Genomic DNA, 22,101 nt, shown 5'->3' with positions numbered 1-22,101 from the left:
TTTCCTGCAGATGTTAAAAGAGCTCAGTCTTCGCAGGAAGTACAGACGGCTTTGGCCCTTCTTGTACAGGTGATCTGTACAGCATGTCCAGTCCAGCTTGTTATCCAGCCACAACCCGAGGTACCTGTAGTTGTCTACAATCTCCACCTTATCGTCCCTGATGGTCACTGGACGTGGTTGTGGGCTGGACTTCCTGAAGTCAATAACCAGCTCCTTAGTCTTTGAGGTGTTAAGCTGGAGATGGTTCATCTGACTCCAGGTGACAAAGTCACTGACCAGATTCCTGTACTCGTCCTCTCCATCATCCCTGATACACCCCACGATGGCTGTGTCATCTGCAAACTTCTGGATGTGACACAGCTCTGAGTTGTAACAGAAGTCTGAGGTGTAGAGTGTGAAGAGGAGGGGGGCCAGCACCGTCCCCTGGGGTGCTCCTGTGCTGCTAATAACAGTGTCAGATGTGATGTCCTTTAGCCTGACGTACTGCGGTCTCTCTGTGAGGTAGTTACCAATCCAGGACACCAAGCAGGGGTCCACCTGCATCTCCCTCAGTTTGTCCAGAAGCATCAGGGGCTGGATTGTGTTGAAGGCACTTGAAAAATCCAAGAAGAGGATCCTCACTGTGCCCCTCCCCTTATCCAAATGTACTTGGACACGGTGTAGGAGGTAGAGAATAGCATCCTCCACACCCACACCTGCGCGATAGGCAAACTGTAAGGGGTCCTGGGCCTGTTGCACTTGGGGCTTGAGGAGATTGAGGATGAGCCGCTCCATCGTCTTCATCAGCTGGGATGTAAGTGCCACCGGTCTGTAATCGTTCAGCTCACCAGGATGGTTTTTCTTTGGAACTGGAACAATACAGGATGTTTTCCACAGGGTAGGCACTTTCCCCAGCTGTAGACTGTGGTTGAAGACATGCTGGAGTGGTTCCCCAGTTCAGCAGTGCAGGTCCTAAGCAGACGAGGAGGCACTCCGTCAGGGCCTGCTGCTTTCCATGGGTGGAGCTTCCTCAGTTCTCCCCTCACCTGTTCTGCTGTTATGTGTGGAGGGTGCTGAGATGGGGGGAGGGGTAAAGGTTGGCAGGGGGGCTGCACAGGGGATGAAGTCAGGGAGGATGTGTACTGCAGTGGGGGAGGGGGGACCGTGGGCTGGTCAAAGCGGTTAAAGAAGATGTTCAGCTTGTTTGCTTCTTCCACTGTCCCCCCTGCTGTTATGGCCTTTGATCTGAAGCCTGTGATGGTGATGACACCATCCCAGACCTCCTTCATATGGCTCTCACTCAGTTTATCCTCCACCTTCCTTCTGTAGGTGTCCCTCGCCACCTTCAGGCATTGTTTCACCTCCCGCTGTGCTAATTGCATTGCCTCCCTGTCATGGTTCATGAAAGCCACCTTCTTCCTGTTGAGGGCAGCTTTGACATCTTGTGTTATCCAAGGTTTGTTATTTGGATAACAACGGACAGTCTTATTGGGGGAGACTACGTCCAGCGAGAAGTTGATGTAGTCCGTCAGACAGTGAGTCTGCTCCTCTATGTCCTCACCATGTTGTCTCAGCAGTACATCCCAGTCAGTGATGTCAAAGCAGTCTCTCAGAGCATCCTCTGCCTCAGGTGACCACTTCCTGATCGAGCGTGTGGTTTTAGACATCCTTTTGACCAGGGGGTGTACTGTGGCTGTAGGTGAACCAGGTTGTGGTCAGACTTTCCAAGTGGGGGAAGGGGGGTGGCTCTGTAGGCATCCTTCACATTGGAGTACAGCAGGTCTATTGTTCTGTTGTTCCTTGTGGGACAGTCTACAGCCTGGTAGAAGGAGGCCAAGGTAGAGTCCAGGGAAGCATGATTAAAATCCCAGATATGACCATAAATGCCTCGGGGTGCTTAGTCTGCAGCCTTGCTGTTACTGTGTGTATCTTCTCACAGGCAGCTGATGCTTCCGCGCTGGGCGGGATGTAAACACTGAGCACGATCACGTGACTAAGCTTCCTCGGCAAGTAATATGGCCGCAGACTAACGGCTATCAGTTCCAAGTCCTGGCAACACAGTTCCTTTTTTACTGAGACATGTCCTGGGCAACACCAACGTTTGTTCACATATATGATGAGCCCCCCACCTCTGCTCTTACCGCAGGCGTTCATGTCTCTGTCAGCTCTCACAGCAGTGAAACCCGGTAGATCCACGTTAGCATCCGGTATCGCATCAGTGAGCCATGTCTCTGTGAAGATGTATAAGCTGCACTCCCACTACTATATATATATATAAGTGAAAGGAAAAAAAAAATAAATAAATAAAAGAATAAAAAAACTGCTTTACTTGATGTAATCAAACCTTCTCTCTGTTCATTTTTGCACAAAGCAATATCAAAATAATGTTTATGAAAACAGCGTAGCCTCGTGAGACAAGGCCGTCACCATGGCGACTGCAAGGATGGACGATCTTGTGGTATTTGTTTCGTCATTGCGGATTCCCGTTTTTCATCAGGATGATGTCGTTGTGCAGCAAGGCTGGAGTTCCTTCAGTAATGGTTCAGTGATTAACTTTGTGGTCAGTAGCCTTCGTAGCTGCTGACCAATGTGGGCAAATGATGGACTCGTCCAAGTCTGGAAGTTCTGTCTGGAAGAACAGGCTGGACATTCTGATCCAGTTCCTAGTGTAACAAGAAGGTTCTCCTGGTCCAGATCTGATCCAGTTCTTGCCTCACATCACTCAGTGATTTTTCCCTTCTACATGAGTGTTTATTGACACTAAGCTGCTCTTGACATGAGTCTTTTGCAGGGGGTAATGTTACAGAGCCCAACCTCTACACAGCAAAATGAAAGTGTCTGCATAGAGCCATGGTACCAAGAAGCCCAGTTAGATTCTGTGTAGTCCAAGACTGGGTTAGTTCTTCATTTCCATGAAACACAACATTTAATGTTCACATAAGCAACATATAATGAAACCAAAAGCCTTTATGCTCTGCTGCTCCAGAGCTTGTCTGGGTCTGACCCAGCAGCAGACCCTCGTCTGGGTCCGACCCTAGTCTGGGTCCGACTCAGCGGCAGACCCTCGCCTGGGTCCGACCCAGCAGCAGACCCTCGTCTGGGTCCAACCCTAGTCTGGGTCCGACCCAGCAGCAGACCCTCGTCTGGGTCCAACCCTCGTCTGGGTCCGACCCAGCGGCAGACCCTATTCTGGGTCCGACCCTAGTCTGGGTCCGACTCAGCGGCAGACCCTCGCCTGGGTCCAACCCAGCAGCAGACCCTCGTCTGGGTCCGACCCTAGTCTGGGTCCGACCCAGCGGCAGACCCTCGCCTGGGTCCAACCCAGCAGCAGACCCTCGCCTGGGTCCGACCCTCGTCTGGGTCCGACCCAGCGGCAGACCCTCGTCTGGGTCCGACCCTCGTCTGGGTCTGATCCAGCGGCGGACCTGATCTGAGGGTGAGACAGAATCTGGTGGGCTAGTTGGTTTATTAGTGAACTGCTGTACATAATTAATAAGTAATTAATCAACCCATAAGCTATTTCAGTTATATAATCAATGGCAAATTTTGGGCCAAATTTGTTTATAACGCAGCTTAAGCTGCTGTCCTTGCCCATGTCCTCAAAGCAAGGCTCCTTCAGATAGTGAAGGGAATTGTTTAAGGGACAAAAAACAGGACACATTGCACATCAGTGCACAATAAAATAACCACTACCTATTTGTTGAGTGGTTTATTAAAAATGTATTTGGAGTCAAAGGTGTAATAACATGGTTTAAGTAGTTATGGGTACCATGGCATGAAAACCAGAGAAATGAGAGAACTAATAATACATCATTTACATAATAATACTACTACTACATTGTAAAGAAGAAAACAAACTGGGTGCATTACATCAGGCACAGTCAAAAACACTGAAAAACATCATAATTCACAGACGTAAAACAGTGGCAACAATCCTAGGCAGAGGGGCCCATGGCCATATTCTTTCTGGGGGCCCAGAATTCTTAGCAACTGCCCTGATTCTGCTTTGTCAGCTGCCAACAGCCTGACAACAACAAGCCAGGTTTAGGAAGTCAGAGCCAATAAAAGAAATGGGAACAGTTAACTATGGAGGGGGTAAAGTGACACAATGAAATAATTAAATATATCATTAAATAATTACTTAAATGTGTCATTACATAATTAAAATGATAATTAAATACATTAATGTATTAATGTACAATATTGCTGGAGCCTGTTAATGACACAGAAACAGATGTATTACTGGGAGCGTTACATGGAAGTCCCGGCAGAAAACCGGAGGTTGAACCAATCAGGACCAAGTTCTGAGGGGGGTCCACAAGCTGCAGCTCGTAGCTCTGGCTGCTTCCGCCATGTTTGATGCTCATGTTCTTATGGTCACATTCTCCAGTGCAGTCCAGGCAACCAGCATGCAGTACTTCAGGACCACAATCCCTTGCTTCCTGACGGGCTGCACTGTACGTACCCCAGGTTGAACAAGCCCACTGACTCAATGCGTGCGTTGCCTTCAGGAGCTATCAGATAATATTCTGTCTGATTCAGAGAGTATATAAACTCTGAGTATTTATCTGAAGACAAACAGGAAACATCTGATAAATATTTCCATAAAAACAGGAATTTCTTTCAGTTGGATCTTTACTACAGGGGGACATGTAAAAGTGTCCCATTTATTTTTAGAAATTATAAATTGAACAATTCTGACTATGGTGTGGACGAGATCAAAATCTGAGATTGATCTAAGATGATTAATATTTCCAAAAAATTTCATTGGGAATAAAGACATTGTTTTCTTATTTAAGAAATATAAATGTTAATTTTCTGTCATTTTCTCTAGTAGAAACTGGATTTTCTGAGCAGCACCTGAAGGCAGCAAACTGGCCCCTCCCACTCCTCCTCTTTTTCCTCCTCCTCCTCTGAGGCATCAGAGACAGATTTTCCTCTGCGCTGCCTCCAGCAGAAGAAGCCCCACAGTCTGAGCCGGACCTGGACCAAAACCTAGGCCTGGACCTGGATTTGGATCTGGACCTGGATCTGGATTGTTGGCATGCCGGTCCCAGATGTGAATCGGTCTAAGCGATTTCCAGTGTGATGCAGCCGTGTGATGGGAGGATCTGCTGGGAACGATGGGAAACAAGCAGACGACCTTCACTGAGGAGCAGCTGGAGGCGTATCAGGTGACCTGATTTACCAGAACCAACCGGGTCCGTGTTCCTTCAACCACCAGTTACTGGAAAAACAGCAGTTCCCTTAGAGGTCACCCAGTGTTGGACAGATAGAACATAGATTAGAATGTAGAACAGAGAGGACATAGAACAGAGAACAGAGAACAGAGAACAGAGAACATAGAACAGGTAGAACATGGAACAGAGAACATAGAACAGACAGGACATAGAACCGACAGAATGTGGAACAGACCGAGCGGAGCAGCTGATTGGTTCATCTCCAGCCTCCACCTGCATCCAGATGATGCTGCTGACTGATGGCCTGAAAGCTGATCCTCCATGAGGAACATAAACCTGTTTGTTTACCTTTTCATTTTATTATTATTATTTTTATACTTACTTTCAGTTCAGAGTCAGTTATCAGAGATGGGAGTTCATGTTTGCACAGAATGGGGGGTGGGCGGGTGGGGGGAGGGTACATGTGCTTTGTTTGTATGTGTGTGAGTTTGTGTACAGTTGTGCCTTTTAAATTTTTTGTCCTATTCTTTGATGTGTGAAGGCTTTTAAATTTTGCTTTTAATATGCATAATTTGTTTTTATTATGTCCAGCACTTTGTGTTGCTTTGTGCGTGAAAAGTGCTCTATAAATAAAATTTGATTTGATTTGATTTGATTTACAGGACTGCACCTTCTTTACTCGGAAGGAAATCCTAAGGTGAGTATCCACCAGTTTTCCTGGACTTATAAAAGTATAAAAGCATTTCCTTTTTTACCTACGTACGCCACCTGTAGTCATCTTTGCTACACACAGTTTTAGAAATGAGGCCCCTGGACTCCTGAATAACGGGAGGCTGAGGAGTGAGATCCCCTTTACTTGGAGAACACCCTAGAGCAGAGGTCCCCACCCCTGGTCCTTAAGGCCCACTATCCTGCAGGTCTTAGATGTCTCCCTGTTGCAACCCACCTGATTCAAATTAAATGGCTCTCTGACAAGCTCTGCACAAGTCTGCTAACGAGCCATTAATTTGAATCAGGTGTGTTGCAACAGGGAGACATCTAAGACCTGCAGGATAGTGGGCCTTGAGGACCAGGGTTGGGGACCTCTGCCCTAGAGGACAACCAGAACCACAGTCTGCCACGTGATGCTGCAGAGACGTGTCAACCAAGACAGCCCTACAGCATTCAGAACCTTAAGGAACTCCAGTCAGACCTCATCCACCCTGGGGCCCTGCCACCAAGGAGCTTTTTAACCACCTCAGCAATCTCAGCCCCAGAGATAGCAGAGCTCACGCCAGGGTCCCCCGACTCTGCTTCCTCATCGGAAGACGTGGTGGAGGGATTGAGGAGGTCTTCAAAGTATTCCTTCCTACAGTGTAGACGGAGCATTGCTTCCCCCTCCTCAGCCGTTGTGGACCAGAATCTCCTGGAAGCCGTCTGGAAGTCATTCTCCATGGCCTCTCCAAACTCCTCCCATGCCCAAGTTTTTGCCTCAGCGACTGCTGAAGCTGCGCTCCGCTTAGCCCGCCGATACCCGTCAGCTGCCTCCAGAGTCCCACAGGCCAAAAAGGCCCGATAGGACTCCTTCACCCTGATGGCATCCCTTACTGCTGGTGTCCATCATTGAGTTCGGGGATTACAACCATGGCAGGCACCGATGACCTTGTGGCCACAGCTCCAGCTGGCCACCTCTGCAGCCCACGCGGATGTCCCCCGCCTCACTCGGGACATGATAGAAGCTCTGCTGTAGTTTGGCCATCAACATTGTGGACTGACAGCAGAGTTCAGCTCTACAGACTCTCCTCAGCCCAGTTTTTATTTGAACTTTCTTTCATCCACTCACTCTTTCCACAGTGCTTAAGTACAGACTGAGAAATGTTCGCAGTAATTAGTTTTTTACTTGATTCTTATATTTTAATATATTTTCCATTTTTCATTATTTCTTAAAATCTAGAGTTTTAGTGTCATTAAAATGTGCCGACCCTCTTCTAGCCTGTACCCCTGCACGCTCCCCCACCACCTGCCCACCATCACAAATGTTCCCGCTCCTGGTTTCCCTCCCTTCATCAACCTCTGGTGGTTCTTGTGTTGTGTGTTATGATGAGTTTGGGTCAGTACTGGACTCGCAGTCCTTTAACCCCTGTCAGCCTGAGGTCTGGTTCAGACATGAAGACTTTCCTGGATTTTCTGGTTGCTTATCCTTGAGGTTTTTGGCGCCACCTGGAGGCAGGATGTGAGGTTGAGCTGACTGTCCTGTCTACTGTCTACAGGCTCCACAGCCGGTTTCGTGAGTTGGCTCCACATCTAGTTCCTCTGGACTACACCAACAACCCCGACATCAGAGTTCCTCTGACGCTCATCGTCTCCATGCCTGAGCTGAAGGTACCACCGGACCATGGCGCTACAACCACATCTCTGTGTTTACCTGCTTTCTGACCATCTGCTGGTTTGAATCACCGCAGGACCATAATGTGGTCACATGACACCAATCTTAGAAGCTCTGCAGTTGATTCATATTACGGCTTTAGATGATTTTAACCTGCAGAGTTAATATTTAGCCCACATTATCCATGAGAAAACACTCGTAACAGTTGAAGTTGTTGGTGCTGTTCGCCACCGTGATCCAGCCTGATCAACTTCCTGTTCGTTCTGCAGCCATCATCCTGTCTCCTGGTCTGTCTCAACATTTTCCGTCTCTGATTTGAGCTTTTTAATCTGTAGGCGTTTTAGTCTCAGTTAACATCACAGCATCTTCATTGGAAGAGCAACCTCAAACCAACCAGCAGTGGCAAACTGTCAGAAAGGTCGCACGACAAAGGGCGCTGCTCTGCTTCAAACAAAATCTGGTCCGCTTGCACCGATGGTCTGGTCTGTTTGGAGTAGTGTGAACACACCAAAGAAGCAAACTCTGGTCCAGTTGAAAACCGGGGGTCACAGGAAGCGAGGTAGATATATCTGGCTGCCTCTCCTGCTGCTCATACTGGACAGTTTCTGGTGAAAACCTGATCAGGTTTCAATACCAAAGTAAAACCAAAGTAAAACCAGAAACCAGACTGAATAAATTTATTGTTCCTCCATTATTTACTGGTGGTGAATGAGACATTTTAGGTCCTGGCCAATCAATGATGAGGATTTTCTTGTTCTTTCTGGTTGGGAGAATAACTCCCCATTGCGAGCAGCTTTTGTAGCTGCTTGATGTTGTCCGCGTGGTTTGGTCCACTTCATTAAAGTTCAGAGTGAAAAGAAAACAAAGGAAGGTGCTGGGAATGTGTCCTTAGAAAACAGAGCTGTGTGAGGACATCTGGTCTGAGAGCAGGACAACAAATCAGATCCTGATTGGTGGAGCTGCTGGTTGGTTATGATGTTGGTTTTAATGGCAATATTCTGCAGGGTTTACACTCTACAGTGTTGTGTTCTTCCTCTGTAACGTCCTCCTGTGTTGTTCTGTTTGTGGTCTAAGGAGAACCCGTTCAGAGACAGGATCGTGGAGACGTTCTCCGAGGACGGAGAGGGAAACCTCAGCTTTAACGACTTCGTCGACATGTTTTCTGCTCTCTGTGAAACAGCACCCAGAGAGCTGAAGACCATCTATGCCTTCAAGATCTACGGTAACCTACTGCTTCAGCTCAACTTTAATCAAACAGAATGTAGGTAGGTAGGTTGGTAGGTAGGTTGGTAGGTTGATACCAAAGCTGGGAAATTAGGGGTTGCAGCAGCACAAATTAATGCAAAAGACTCAGATAACAAACAAAATAAGCAGTAAAACCAACATAGAAATGTATACACCAGATAATGAACAAAATCTACAAATCTATGAACAACATATAGAAACCAAGAGAGCCAATAGGATGTAAAAAGTAGAATAAAATATGGTGGAAAGAAGCAGCAGGTAGAGCCTGGTGTCTACACAGAGCGGACTTATTGATCAGTGATGGAAAGGTTTTCTGTATTTGTCTGCACGCCAGCATAGCGTCTCGGTCTGGTAGAGAAGGAACTCCGCTGTCTCCATAGACGGACGGACGGACGGACGGACGGACGGACGGACAGACAGACAGACAGACAGACAGACAGACAGACAGACAGACAGACAGACAGACAGATAGAGTTTTTGAGTTTTAAAAGGCCCTTTATTTCAGGCTACACATAGAAAAGATTCACATATACGACCACAAAAAACAAACAACAACAAAAAAGAGGGAAAAAATCAAAAATTGAAAACCAAACAATTTTCCGTAACTGAAACCAGAACATTCTGCAGACCCCAAAACTCCACAAATTCCTCCAACCTGTTTGTGAGTTTAAAGAAATGAAATTCCAGCCTGAGCCGAGCTGCCAGTAACCTGGTGAAAACCAGGAGAACCTCCTCTGACCCTTGACCTTTGATCCTGTTCCTTCTGGTCTTCCAAATGGCTAACTTAGCCTCACCGAAAATGAAATTTAACTGTGAGTGAACAGATTTTTTACACGTCAAGTACCGAGGACCAAAAATGAAATAACTGAAAGAGAACTGTTCTCCAAACCTTTGAACCAAACCCCTCAAAAGCTCAAACAAACCCATCAGCCGTGAACACTGAACAAAAAGATGGTGAACCATTTCTAACTGGAAACAAAAGGAACACCCAGGCCCTGTGTTCGGATCAAGGTGTGCCAGGTAGCTGTTGGTGGCTATGGCCCCGTGCACAACCCTCCACTGAAGGTCACCAGACTGTTTATCAATGGGGTGTTTGTACAGGGACCGCCAGCAGGCTTTAGGGGATGCCCCAGGGCCAAAAAACTCAGTCCACCTCGACCCCCTGACAGCCGCCAGGGAGCGTAGGTTTGAAACCTTCATGCTAATAAGGTAGAGGGCCCTCTTTCCCAGCCCTTCAAACTCACCCAGCTCTGGTGTCTGAAAAGTCAGTAAAAGGTCTTGGTTCTCCTGCCACTGCTCTATGGTAGGAGAAGCTACCAGAGACGGGAAAACATACTCATACTCATCATCCCACTGGTCAGACAGGGTACAGTGCTCAGCAAACGATCTCAGTGTTTCTGGTAAAGCAGGGTCTCCTCAAACAGCCAGACCCCAGGAGTTCAGACAGGCTCCCGCTCAAAGGAAAAGACCTGCCATGCCTGCAACACTGACCGGTAGAAAGGTGTCAAGCCCGTCAGATCCAGACACTGTGGTTGGAGCAGGAACAAATGTTTGTCGTAGCCGAAGTCGCCCGCCTTCCTCAGCAACAAACAGGCGGCGTCCATCCATGGCGATCCAAAACTATAGAGCGGTCTCTGGCCTGTCTGTAGTCTGAAAGCTGTCACACGAAAGACGATGTCAATCAGGCCCTGTCCCCCCTCCTGGACTGGGACATACAGGATCTCAGCCAATGATGCCCCTACCAGAAAAAGTCCAGACTGCTCTTAAGACAATCCACATCCCTCTGATTCCTGACCAACACCATGATGTCGTCAGCATAAGCAGAAACAACCAGAGAAGGGTGGTGAGACAAACAAAAGTGATAACTGGGAGCGTAAACGATGTAGAAGTGGCTCAATAGCGATGGTGTACAGTTGTCCAGACAGCGGACATCCCTGTCTGATCCCTCTCTGAACCTTGACTGGACAGCTCAGCCCCCCACCCACTTTAATCAAACAAAAACATCTTTATATATCAAAGTCAGTAAGGAAACAAAACCGTCCCCAAAACCAAATGCTCTTAAAGCGGATAAAAGAAAACCACGAACCTACATCCAAACCAAACAGTTTACAAACAAGTCCCTCATCAGAAAAAGATTGTCCATGACTGATCTGTCCAGTAATCCATATGACCCTGATCTGGGCTTTACCCACTTCCCACCACTGACTGAGAGACTGGAAATCCCCGTTCTTCCCCTCCAAATCCCCCAGAAGTCCTGAAACTTCTGGCAGAAGAAACTGTCCTGTAGCAGCTTGATATTAAAATGCCAGTAAGAGCTGCATCTAGTAGACTGAGACACCTGGAAGTCCAGGGTGACTAAGTGATGGTCAGTCAAACCTACAGGAGAGATAAAGCTGGTAAGTAGTCTGTTTCTAAAACTGTCTGTTAAGTAAAAGCTGTCCAAGCCAGCTGCGCTCCTCACCACCCTGACCCAGGTGAACTGCTTCTTCTGTGGGTTTTAACCCTCCAGGCATGGACCAGGCTCAGCTCTGAGAGCAGCAAAGATAAACAGTGGATGGCTGGAGATGAGGTTCTAATCCCTTCCTGTCCAGAACAAATTCCCCATCACCACACACTCTTCAGAAAGGTCCTGACTTGGTTAAAAATGACAAGCCTATCAGCTCCCAGGTTTGGAGCGTATACGTTAGGAAAACAGAAGATCTTCTGAATTTCTGCTAAAACTCTGCCTGCGACCAGCTCTGTGGTGGAAGTGATGTTAACATTAAGAGCTGGAGAGAAAAGAACAGCAACTCCAGCAGAGAAGTTTGTTCCATGATCTTCCACCACAGACCCCAGTCTACCTCATTCTCCGCTTCACTACGAGCTCCTGCAGGAAAACTACATCCAAGCCCCTCTGAGTGGCTGTTTCTGAAACTACCGCCCTCCTTCGACGATCCCTCCCTCCATTTATGTTCAAGGAGCCCACCCTCACCTTCTGCATACGGGGGAGAGAAAGAAAGATGACAGAAGTAGAAACCAATAGAAGGAGGATCACCCAGTGAAGCACCATGATTTTACTTTGGGAGTTTTAGTTGTTTAGCACCTTGATCTTTACTGGCTTTTAACTGTTTTCGAATGCTCGTCGTGTGTTTACTCAGACGGAACCGTTTCTTTTCATCCAACAAGTCCACACCAACCACCTTCAGTAGAGTCCTCAAGCTATTAACACACTTCTCGCCATCAGGAAAGTCCTCACACACTCGCACAGACTTCCCAAAAGTTTCCTCCAGGAAATCGTTCATTTCCTCCAAAGTATAAAGATCCCCACTGGAAGACTGTGAACCGGCAACAGATGTACAGTCAGAGTCAGTAACATAATCCATGTTTTCTCCAGCATCAGACACAGAGGCTGCTTCAGCAGAAGTCTGCTCACGACTCCTGACATTCCCCTCAGCCTCACTCCTGTCCTCCGCTGGACACTCAGAGAATCAGTCTGTTCATCATCCTTGTCACCGCTCACCTGTCTGCCACGCCCCTCTCCTGGACCTCCCTTCCCCTCCTGACACACAGCAGGGTCTGCAGGAACCTCCACAGGTTGCCCCACACACTCCCCACAGTCCCCAGCTGACTCTTCAGCTGACTTATGTGGGCAGAGAGCTCGCTTATGTCCCACATCTCCACACTCTAAACACTTCATGCTCCTGTACTGGCATAGACCATGTAGTGCCCGTCACCGTGCTTAACTCTGAAGGAAACCTCCAGAGACTGTGATGGAGAGTTTAGGAGCATAAACACCTGCCTCCTGAGAGACTGAACATGTTTCAGTTTCTCTTACAGCCCAGACCAACTGAGCGGAAAGCACACGCTATTTTACCGAAACGCTGCAACTCCCCCTCCAGTATCTCATTAGGAATAAAAGGGGGAACCCCAGAGATTGTAACCCGGCTGGACAGCACCGCAAGCGGCGAAACCTGTAGGTAAACGGCCGCTAAGCGAGACGCCGCTAGCTATTAGCTCAGAGACAAGCCGCTCCTCCTTCAGAAAAACCACCACACCTTTATTCATCCTGGAGGCATAAACAAGGTTTGCATGACCAACCTGTTCCCCTACGGCCAGGAGAACTGTCTCCACAGGTATAGAAGGATCAGGTTGTAGCCGAGCCCTGTGTTTTAAAGATAAGGAGGGCGTCTCTACCAACGCCATCCCGGCAGAAAAAACCTGCCTAACGCCAGCGAAGTAACCTGATAAACAGCCAGTAAAACAGTAGATAACAGTAGACAATATAAGAAAGAAATCCTGTTCATTGAATATAATAGAATAGAATAGAATAGAATAGAAATACTTTATTAATCCCTTTGGAGAGTCCTCAGGGAAATTTGGGTACCAGCAGCAATACAACACCAACAGTAAAGCAGGACAAGCACAAGACACAATATATACAGGTACAAAGCAAAATAGAGGCAACAAGGTGCAAGAAAAGCACAAATAGAATACAATAAATAACAATAAGATAAGTTAAATAAAACAATATAAACAAGCATTGCACACAGTAGAGGTGGTACAGATTCCCAGTTCACTATTACACGTATAAGTTATAGCAACTGTTTGTATGGGTTATTGTGCATGTGTTGTATCAGGCGGACTGCACACTTCCCTCTCCCCCCTCCTTCTCCCCCTCCCTCTTCTCCCTCCTTCTCCCCCTCCTGCCTAATGCAGAGTTGTACAGTTTGATGGCTCGGGGGACAAAGGAGTCTCTGAGCCGGTTGGTCCTACTCTTGGGGAGGAGCAGCCTGTTACTGGTCAGGCTTCTCTGTGCACTGATGACAGTGTGCAGAGGGTGACTGGCATTATTCACAATAGCCAGTAGTTTTTTTAGTGTTCTCCTCTCTGCCACTGTCACCAGGGAGTCCAGCTTCATGCCAACCACAGAGCCCGCCCGCCTAAAGAGTTTTTCCAGCCTGTTAGCACACCTTTTTGTCATGTTACCCCCCCAGCAGACAACAGCATAAAAAAGCGTACTAGCTACCACAGACTGATAGAACATCCACAGGAGTTTCCTGTGGATGTTAAAAGATCCCAGTCTTCGCAGGAAGTACAGTCGGCTTTGGCCCTTCTTGTACAGGTGATCTGTACAGCATGTCCAGTCCAGCTTGTTATCCAGCCACAACCCAAGGTACCTGTAGTTGTCTACAATCTCCACCTTATCGTCCCTGATGGTCACTGGACGTGGTTGTGGGCTGGACTTCCTGAAGTCAATAACCAGCTCCTTAGTCTTTGAGGTGTTAAGCTGGAGATGGTTCATCTGACTCCAGGTGACAAAGTCTCTGACAAGATTCCTGTACTCGTCCTCTCCATCATCCCTGATACACCCCACGATGGCTGTGTCATCTGCAAACTTCTGGATGTGACACAGCTCTGAGTTGCAACAGAAGTCTGAGGTGTAGAGTGTGAAGGGGAGGGGGGCCAGCACCGTCCCCTGGGGTGCTCCTGTGCTGCTAATAACAGTGTCAGATGTGATGTCCTTTAGCCTGACGTACTGCGGTCTCTCTGTGAGGTAGTTACCAATCCAGGACACCAAGCAGGGGTCCACCTGCATCTCCCTCAGTTTGTCCAGAAGCATCAGGGGCTGGATTGTGTTGAAGGCACTTGAAAAATCTAAGAAGAGGATCCTCACTGTGCCCCTCCCCTTATCCAGATGTACTTGGACACGGTGTAGGAGGTAGAGAATAGCATCCTCCACACCCACACCTGCGCGATAGGCAAACTGTAAGGGGTCCTGGGCCTGTTGCACTTGGGGCTTGAGGAGATTGAGGATGAGCCGCTCCATCGTCTTCATCAGCTGGGATGTAAGTGCCACTGGTCTGTAATCGTTCAGTTCACCAGGGCGGTTTTTCTTTGGAACTGGAACAATACAGGATGTTTTCCACAGGGTAGGCACTTTCCCCAGCTGTAGACTGTGGTTGAAGACATACTGGAGTGGTTCCCCCAGTTCAGCAGTGCAGGTCCTAAGCAGATGAGGAGGCACTCCGTCAGGGCCTGCTGCTTTCCATGGGTGGAGCTTCCTCAGTTCTCCCCTCACCTGTTCTGCTGTTATGTGTGGAGGGTGCTGAGATGGGGGGAGGGGTAAAGGTTGGCAGGGGGGCTGCACAGGGGATGAAGTCAGGGAGGTTGTGTACTGCAGTGGGGGAGGGGGGACCGTGGGCTGGTCAAAGCGGTTAAAGAAGATGTTCAGCCTGTTTGCTTCTTCCACTGTCCCCCCCGCTGTTATGGCCTTTGATCTGAAGCCTGTGATGGTGTTGACACCATCCCAGACCTCCTTCATACGGCTCTCACTCAGTTTATCCTCCACCTTCCTTCTGTAGGTGTCCCTCGCCACCTTCAGGCATTGTAGTCTGACAACTACCGTTCACACTTTTTACACCACTTCTCCGCTCTCTTTACTCCCGATGCACGTTTCCCTCCGCGTGCACGTTCACTCACGCTTACACACACACTGAGCTGGCAGAACCACACACACACAGTTAGACACATCCCATAACACACAGATGAATCATGGCAGCAGCGTGGACGAAGGGGTTTGGTGGAAGTGATGAAACGATATATGGACATATTTTAACTTTAATCCATCATCATTTCACTGGCAGACCAGGTCACGTTGAGCATGTGTTCCTCATCCTTTGCTCATATTTTGGACATGTGTGTGTTCAGGGTGGAGTTTTACACTTCAGAAAAGTCTCAGATGTTACGGCGGGTCAGACAGGTGTTGGTTTCTGAACCCCACGGTGCAGACACTGAAAATTCAGGAGACTGAGGCAGATGAATTAAAGAAAGGGTTTTAATGAAGACTTGAAATGTGCAAGATGTTCCGCGTTCTGGATCTGAGGACCACAGTGGTGTGCTGTTGACTGGACAGGCGGGCAAGCAGGCAGGACCGGACGTGAGCTTGGTTGGAGCCAGCGACAAGGGAGTGGACCGGGATGAGTGAAACAATCCAGGAGATCAGCAGGCAGACAGGACGGGCAGAATCCAGACACCAGGAGTCTAGAGACAAGACTGACGTTAAGAAACATGAACTGTATTAAATAGAGAAACTAGAGAGACCACGATATACCAGATGGGTAACTGGAGGATCCGGCGAGGAGTGAAGAAAGGTCCGTTGGTTAAATACTGTGGTGGTGATGAGAAGATGAGGTTCTGGTGTGATGATCTGCCCAGTGAGATGATTGCTGCTGCAACACTCCAGGTCGGAAACAGACATGACACACAAGACAGACAGAGGGAGCCAGACGCACACACACACACACACACACACACACACACACACACACACACACACACACACACACACACACACACACACTAGGATAATCAGGGAACACATATACACAGGGGAGACATACAGGAACCATAACATCAGAAATAAAGCCACAGTTACCAAAGTCAGGATGTTGTTCTCTTTGCTTTTTAGGAGTAATTTATTCCACAGTTGGCCTCTTATCTGTGTAAAGCATCACCCTAAGTAGATCAGAAAGTATCTGCTGTTGGTTGGAAACCTTCTAAGTCTAAAAACATTCCTTTTAATTTAGCAATTATTGATGAAAATAACCAAACAACAAGCTCACAATGTGTTGCTGTATGTCCAACTTATAGATCTGCTGTTTACTTGTGTGACATGTTTGTATGATGAAGTCGGGCATCAGTTCATTATAAAAGGTGAAATATAGAAATAAAAGTTTCTGTCCAGCAGCAGCTAAGTAACACGGCAGCATTTCATCCCTGTTGATGGGAAAGTCTCGGCTAAAGATGTCAGTCTGGTAAAGGATCTGGTTATTATGTAAACTGGTTTTATGAATTACTTGTTAGAACCTGTCAACCCTGATTCCACTTTTTAATGCATATTATTGACCTAAATTCATTTGTTAAAAACTAATACTTTTTTTATTTGAGTAAAACTATCAAACATATTCTTGTATTTCATGCGCCAAGTTCTGAGAGAACTGTGATTTCAATGCTCTGTTTGTCCTGTGCTATAAAGCTGACTTTGATTTTGATTTTGACTTTGACTGATAAAAGATCTCCAGCATGTTGCTGCAGACTTTGAAGGATCTGAGCCGTCTCCAGAAGTAGAGCCTGATCACCCCCTTCTGGTACACAACATCTGTGTTGGACAGCGTTAGACTCACAGAGCTGCCAACACCATCCAGATGCAGATGGGCTCTGCAGCAGGTAGATGACTGTGTCCTCAACACTCAGATGAGCTGGTAGGCAGACTGCAGAGGGTCCAGCAGATCCTCCACCTGTGGCCCATTCATGCTGGATGCAGACTGACAAACAGTTTAGTCCGTATTCTGTGTCGGTTACGCTTGTAATTTGGTCCGTTTTCAGGGAGCTTAGCTATTGGTCGCTTGATGCAGAAGGCGGAGTGATATCACTGGAATAGCTGAGCAAAATAGGTGACATGCAACCAGGAAAAGAAACAAACCAGAGAAGAAGAAGAGGATCAGAAGGGAAACAAAAACGCAGAAGAATGAAACTGTAGAAATTGTGCTTGCTATGGAAGAAAGACTGTATGTATGTGGAAAGAACCTCAAAGCGACACATTAGTGCCTCTAACCGCTGTCTGAAACTGACGTCAGCTCGTGGGAACCAAAACATGCATGGAAGCATGAGGATGGCAAAGAATTGGGGGGGGGGGGGGGGGGGGGGGGGGTTGTCAGGTCTCTCCTGGCTGCCTGGTAGCTGTCTGCTTGTTTCCTTCTAGCCTGGGAATCTCCTTCATCCCGTCCACACGTTCCTCACATTATTCTGCTGGAGTTTGGCTTCCAGCTTCCTCCGCTAGGCGTCCTGACTCCTCCTCAGTGACACCCTGACTTCCTGCTGCAGCCTTCTCTTGTCCCCTTGGTCTCCTGACCTGAAAACTCTGTTTTTCTGGTTTAGAAAGGCCGTCAGGTGGGAATCTGATGTAACCTGTGATGCAGTCGGTCGTCTTGGCGACATCCACCCCGTGTGGCTGACAGGGAATATCCCAGGCTGTTGACTCAGAGCAGTCCTGCAGAGCTTCAGCAGCGTCTTCAGTCCACCTCCTCGCTGTCCTTCTGTCCACAGGCTGCTGCTGAACAAGTGGGACAGACTTTGGGGTCAACAGAATAAGGTTGTGGTCAGATCTGCTGTGGGGAGGGGGAGTGGGGCAGTGTTTTATTTCCTTGGGTGGGATGGTCTACATGTTGATGGAATGTGGGCAGAAGTTTGTCCAAAGTCATGTGATTGAAGTCCCAGTTATAACTGTGAAAGCATTGGGATATGAGTCTGTCGCTTGGCAACACTGGAACTGATGACATCACATGCCGCCTCTGTCTGCTGATGGCGGGAGGTACGCTGCCATGACAACGGAGGTGAATTCCCGAGTAGGATAATATGGGCGCATTCCCACAGCAAGCAGTTCTATATCCAGGCTGTAGGGACGTTCCTTCATGTGCACATGCCCCGGATTACTCACATACAGAGGGATCTACCACCTCTAGTCTTACCACTGCTCGTTGTGTCTCTGTCCGCCTGAACAGGGCTGCAGCCGGGAAACCGCTACGCTGTGGATGAGTGAATGAAGCCATGTCTCCGTAAAGCACATGAAACTACACTCACAATATTCCCATTGGAACTTAACAAGGCAGGCAAATTTATTTGTATCGCACATTTCATGTACAAGACAATTCAAAGTGCTTTACATATAACATTCTAGCAGGGAGCAAAAAGCAATACAAGTACATAAAAAAAACAAAGATTAAAAGAAATAAAATTAATGGCTAAAATAAAATAGATAAAATGCAAGAAATAAAGTTCCAGACATGTGGAGCATAGAAGCTGAATGCAGCTTCTCCATGTCTGGTTCTGACTCTGGAACTGATAAGAAACTGGATCCAGATGACCTGAGGGTTCTGGTAGGTTCATACTGGGTCAAGAGGTCTCTGATGTATGTTGATCCTAAACCATTCAGAGCTTTCTAGACCAGCAGCAGAACTTTAAAGTCTATCCTCTGATGGACCCGCAGCCAGTGTAAAGACCTCAGAGCTGGACTGATGTGGTCCACTTTCTTGGTCTTAGTGAGGACTGGAGCAGCAGAGTTCTGGATCAGCTGCAGGTGTCTGACTGATGTTTTAGGTAGAACCTGTAAAAACACTGTTACAATAATCAAGCCGACTAAAGATGGAAGCTGGACTAGTTTTTCCAGGTCCTGCTGAGACATCACATCTTTTACCCTTGATATTTTCTTAAGCTGATAGGCTGACTTTGTGGTTCCCTTCATGTGGTTCTCAAAGTTTAGGTCTGAGTCCATCAATACACCCAGATTTCTGGTCTGGTTGGTGGTTTTTAGGTGTATAGACTGAAGCGCTGTGGTGACCTTTAACAGTTTCTTTTGGCTCCAAAGACCATCACCTCACTTTAGTTTTTGTTTAACTGGAGAAAGTTCAGACACACCACACCAGGGGACCAGAGAGCCCCAGGTTGCACACACATATCCTGGTCGGGCCCAAGGCACAGCACCCCCAATGTTGTTGTTCTTTATAACCTGTGCCAGTGGGAGCATGTAGATGTTAAACAGAAGAGGCCCCAGGATGGAACCTTGGGGAACTCCACATGTAGATAGAGGCAGTGATTTTGAGGAAAATCCCGTATAAAAGAGAGAATTTGTTTAACTTCAGCAGAACAAGCACTGATTTCAGTCAGGGTTGGTACAGTGAGTTCGGGGAGTTTACTGCTTGAGTTTCTGTCTTGGTTTTGGGTTATTGTTTACACTGCTGGTGTGGGGCTCTGTCGTTAGCACCTTCTCTCTTCAACCAGTTGAGGCTGTGACGCGGGTCACACCCACTGTGTACTGCTCAGGGCAAAGCAGATAGAGGCATCGGCCATTGTGTCAGCCCACGTCAGGTTAAGACCACAAAGGGTAAAGACCTGTGAATCCACTGAGCAAGGGCACGACCTTAAACCTCCTCACTACTAAATCAACGCACAATGTGCTTCAAACCATCCCTGTCAGACATGGTACAGACCAAGGCGTGTCACCCATAGACACCGCAATCCACAAAACCCGTCCTTTCCAATGGCATGCACGTCAGTCACACCCTCTGTTACCTTTGGTCTCTGGAACTGTCAGTCTGCAGTGAACAAAACAGAATTTATCAGTTCATTGATAAATGTCTCTGACATTCAGGTCCTAGCCCTGATTGAAACCTGGATCCGTCCAGAAAACACAGCTACACCAGCTGCCCTTTCTGTCGATGCAGAATTTACCCAAACATCTCGCTCAGCTGGACGAGGAGGTGAAACGGGCTTTCTTATTTCTAAAAAGTGGAACTTTACCTCTCCGTCCTATGGCTACCTGCTCATCACTTGAGTATCACCAGTAAAGGTCTCTACACCCATCACTGCATACATTCTGGTCATTTACCGCCTCCGGGTGGCAGTATAGATGAGTTTGTCTCTGAAATGGACATGATTCTCTCTGACATTCCTGATGACGGCACACCACTAATTGTCATGGGAGACATGAACATTCACATTGGCAAACCACAGCGACTGGTTCAAACTGGTTCAGACTCCTCCAACACACAAAGCTGGTAATACTCTTGACTTGGTTCTGACCAGAAACTGCTCCACAGCCGACCTGTCCGTCACCCCGCTGCACCTCTCATTCCACTTCCTGGTTAAATTCTCTGTTTTCCTTCCTCATGTCACTCAAGCTGTCAGGATCTGGTTTAGGACCCAAGGAGGAGAGCACACAATTGGAATTAGAGAGTGTTTATTTACAAAGCGATTGTGAGAAGTCAGGTGAGTTCTAGTGTGACTCGAGGCGAGGAGCAGGCAGGCAGAGGAGGCAGAGAGCGGGCAGACAGGATTCCAGGAGTTCATTGTACAATCCAGGGCAGGGTGCTTGGGAGAGAATAATATGCAGGTAAGAACACAGATAGATAATTCTAGACTTAGATTTGTGCAGAGCCGGTTACCACTATTAGTTGTACGATCCAGCGAAGACTAGAGAAGATCCTGGAATCTTTATGCAGTCGTCTGATGAGCCCGATTCACCTCAGCTGCGCAGCCTTGATTATTGGAGCCGCCTCTCATCCGAATAAGGAAAGAGGCGGAAGAAGCACCAACAAGTGTAAACCCATGACAGTACCCCCCCCTCAAGGGGAGCCCCCAGGCGACCCACCACCACGGGCCTGACAAAAGGCCCGAAGGAGACCGGGGTCCAGGATAAAGGACCGAGGAACCCACGAGCGCTCCTCGGGCCCATAACCCTCCCAGTCCACCAGATACTGGAGATCCCGACCACGGCGACGGACGGCCAGGACACGGCAGACCGTAAAAGCCGGACCGCCATCCACGACCTGGGCGGGCGGAGGGGGCCCGGAAGGAGGGACCAGAGGACCGCAGCAAAACGGCTTCAGATGAGACACATGGAAGACAGGGTGGACCCTCATAGACCATGGCAGGCGAAGTTTTACCACTGCAGGGTTGATGACCTCCAGGATCTCGAAGGGCCCCAGAAACCGGGGTGCCAGCTTGCGGGAATCCGTCCACAGGCTAATGTCCTTAGAAGAAAGCCAGACCTTCTGTCCGGGTACATATGCAGGGGCAGGCCTCCGGCGCCGGTCAGCCCACCGGCGATTTCTGTCAGCGGTGCGCTCCAGGGCGACCTTAGTCGACCGCCACATCCGCCGACACCGCCCCAGATGACGCTGGACGGATGGGACCGCCAGCTCAGCCTCCTGTTCTGGGAACAGCGGGGGTTGGTATCCAAGTGACGCCTTGAATGGGGAAAGGCCTGTTGCCGCCGATACGTGAGAGTTGTGGGCATACTCCACCCAACACAGATGACTACTCCAGGTGGAAGGATTGGTCGCCACTACGCAGCGCAGGGCGGATTCCAGCTCCTGGTTAAGCCGTTCTGCCTGGCCATTGGTCTGGGGATGGAATCCAGAGCTGAGGCTGACCGTGGCACCCAGGGCAGTGCAGAAGGCTTTCCACACACGGGACACGAATTGGGGCCCTCGATCCGAGACTATGTCCGTAGGTATCCCATGAAGACGAAAGACCTGCTGGGACATAATCTCGGCCATTTCAGACGCCGTGGGCAGCTTGGGCAGGGCCACAAACTGATCCACAACTGTCAGGATGGTGGTGTTCCCCTGGGACGGCGGCAGACCAGTGACGAAATCTAAGGCGATATGAGACCAGGGCCTCCCGGGGACAGGAAGTGGTCGAAGAAGTCCAGCGGGGCCTGAGAGGAGGCTTTCCCTCGCGCGCAGACGGGACAGGCAGCCACATATTCCCGGATGTCCTTTTCCAGCGTGGGCC

The 22,101-nt window shown here is 48.5% G+C and overlaps 1 protein-coding gene across 1 annotated transcript in view; it reads left to right on the top strand.

Annotated features, from left to right (window-relative positions):
• Nucleotides 1-4,840: 4,840 nt before the first annotated feature.
• Nucleotides 4,841-22,101, top strand: part of LOC121638369 (calcium and integrin-binding family member 2-like) — a 35,639-nt gene continuing 18,378 nt past the window's right edge. The window contains exons 1-4 of the mRNA XM_041983110.1: nucleotides 4,841-5,153; nucleotides 5,822-5,856; nucleotides 7,409-7,520; nucleotides 8,599-8,746. Of these exons, the coding sequence (XP_041839044.1) occupies nucleotides 5,103-5,153; nucleotides 5,822-5,856; nucleotides 7,409-7,520; nucleotides 8,599-8,746 (346 nt within the window). The 5' untranslated portion in view covers nucleotides 4,841-5,102. The remainder of the gene's footprint in view (nucleotides 5,154-5,821; nucleotides 5,857-7,408; nucleotides 7,521-8,598; nucleotides 8,747-22,101) is intronic.

The sequence above is a fragment of the Melanotaenia boesemani genome, chromosome 1 (genome assembly GCF_017639745.1).
Source record: "Melanotaenia boesemani isolate fMelBoe1 chromosome 1, fMelBoe1.pri, whole genome shotgun sequence".
Lineage (NCBI taxonomy): Eukaryota > Metazoa > Chordata > Actinopteri > Atheriniformes > Melanotaeniidae > Melanotaenia > Melanotaenia boesemani.
This window is presented reverse-complemented; position numbering and strand designations above follow the sequence as displayed.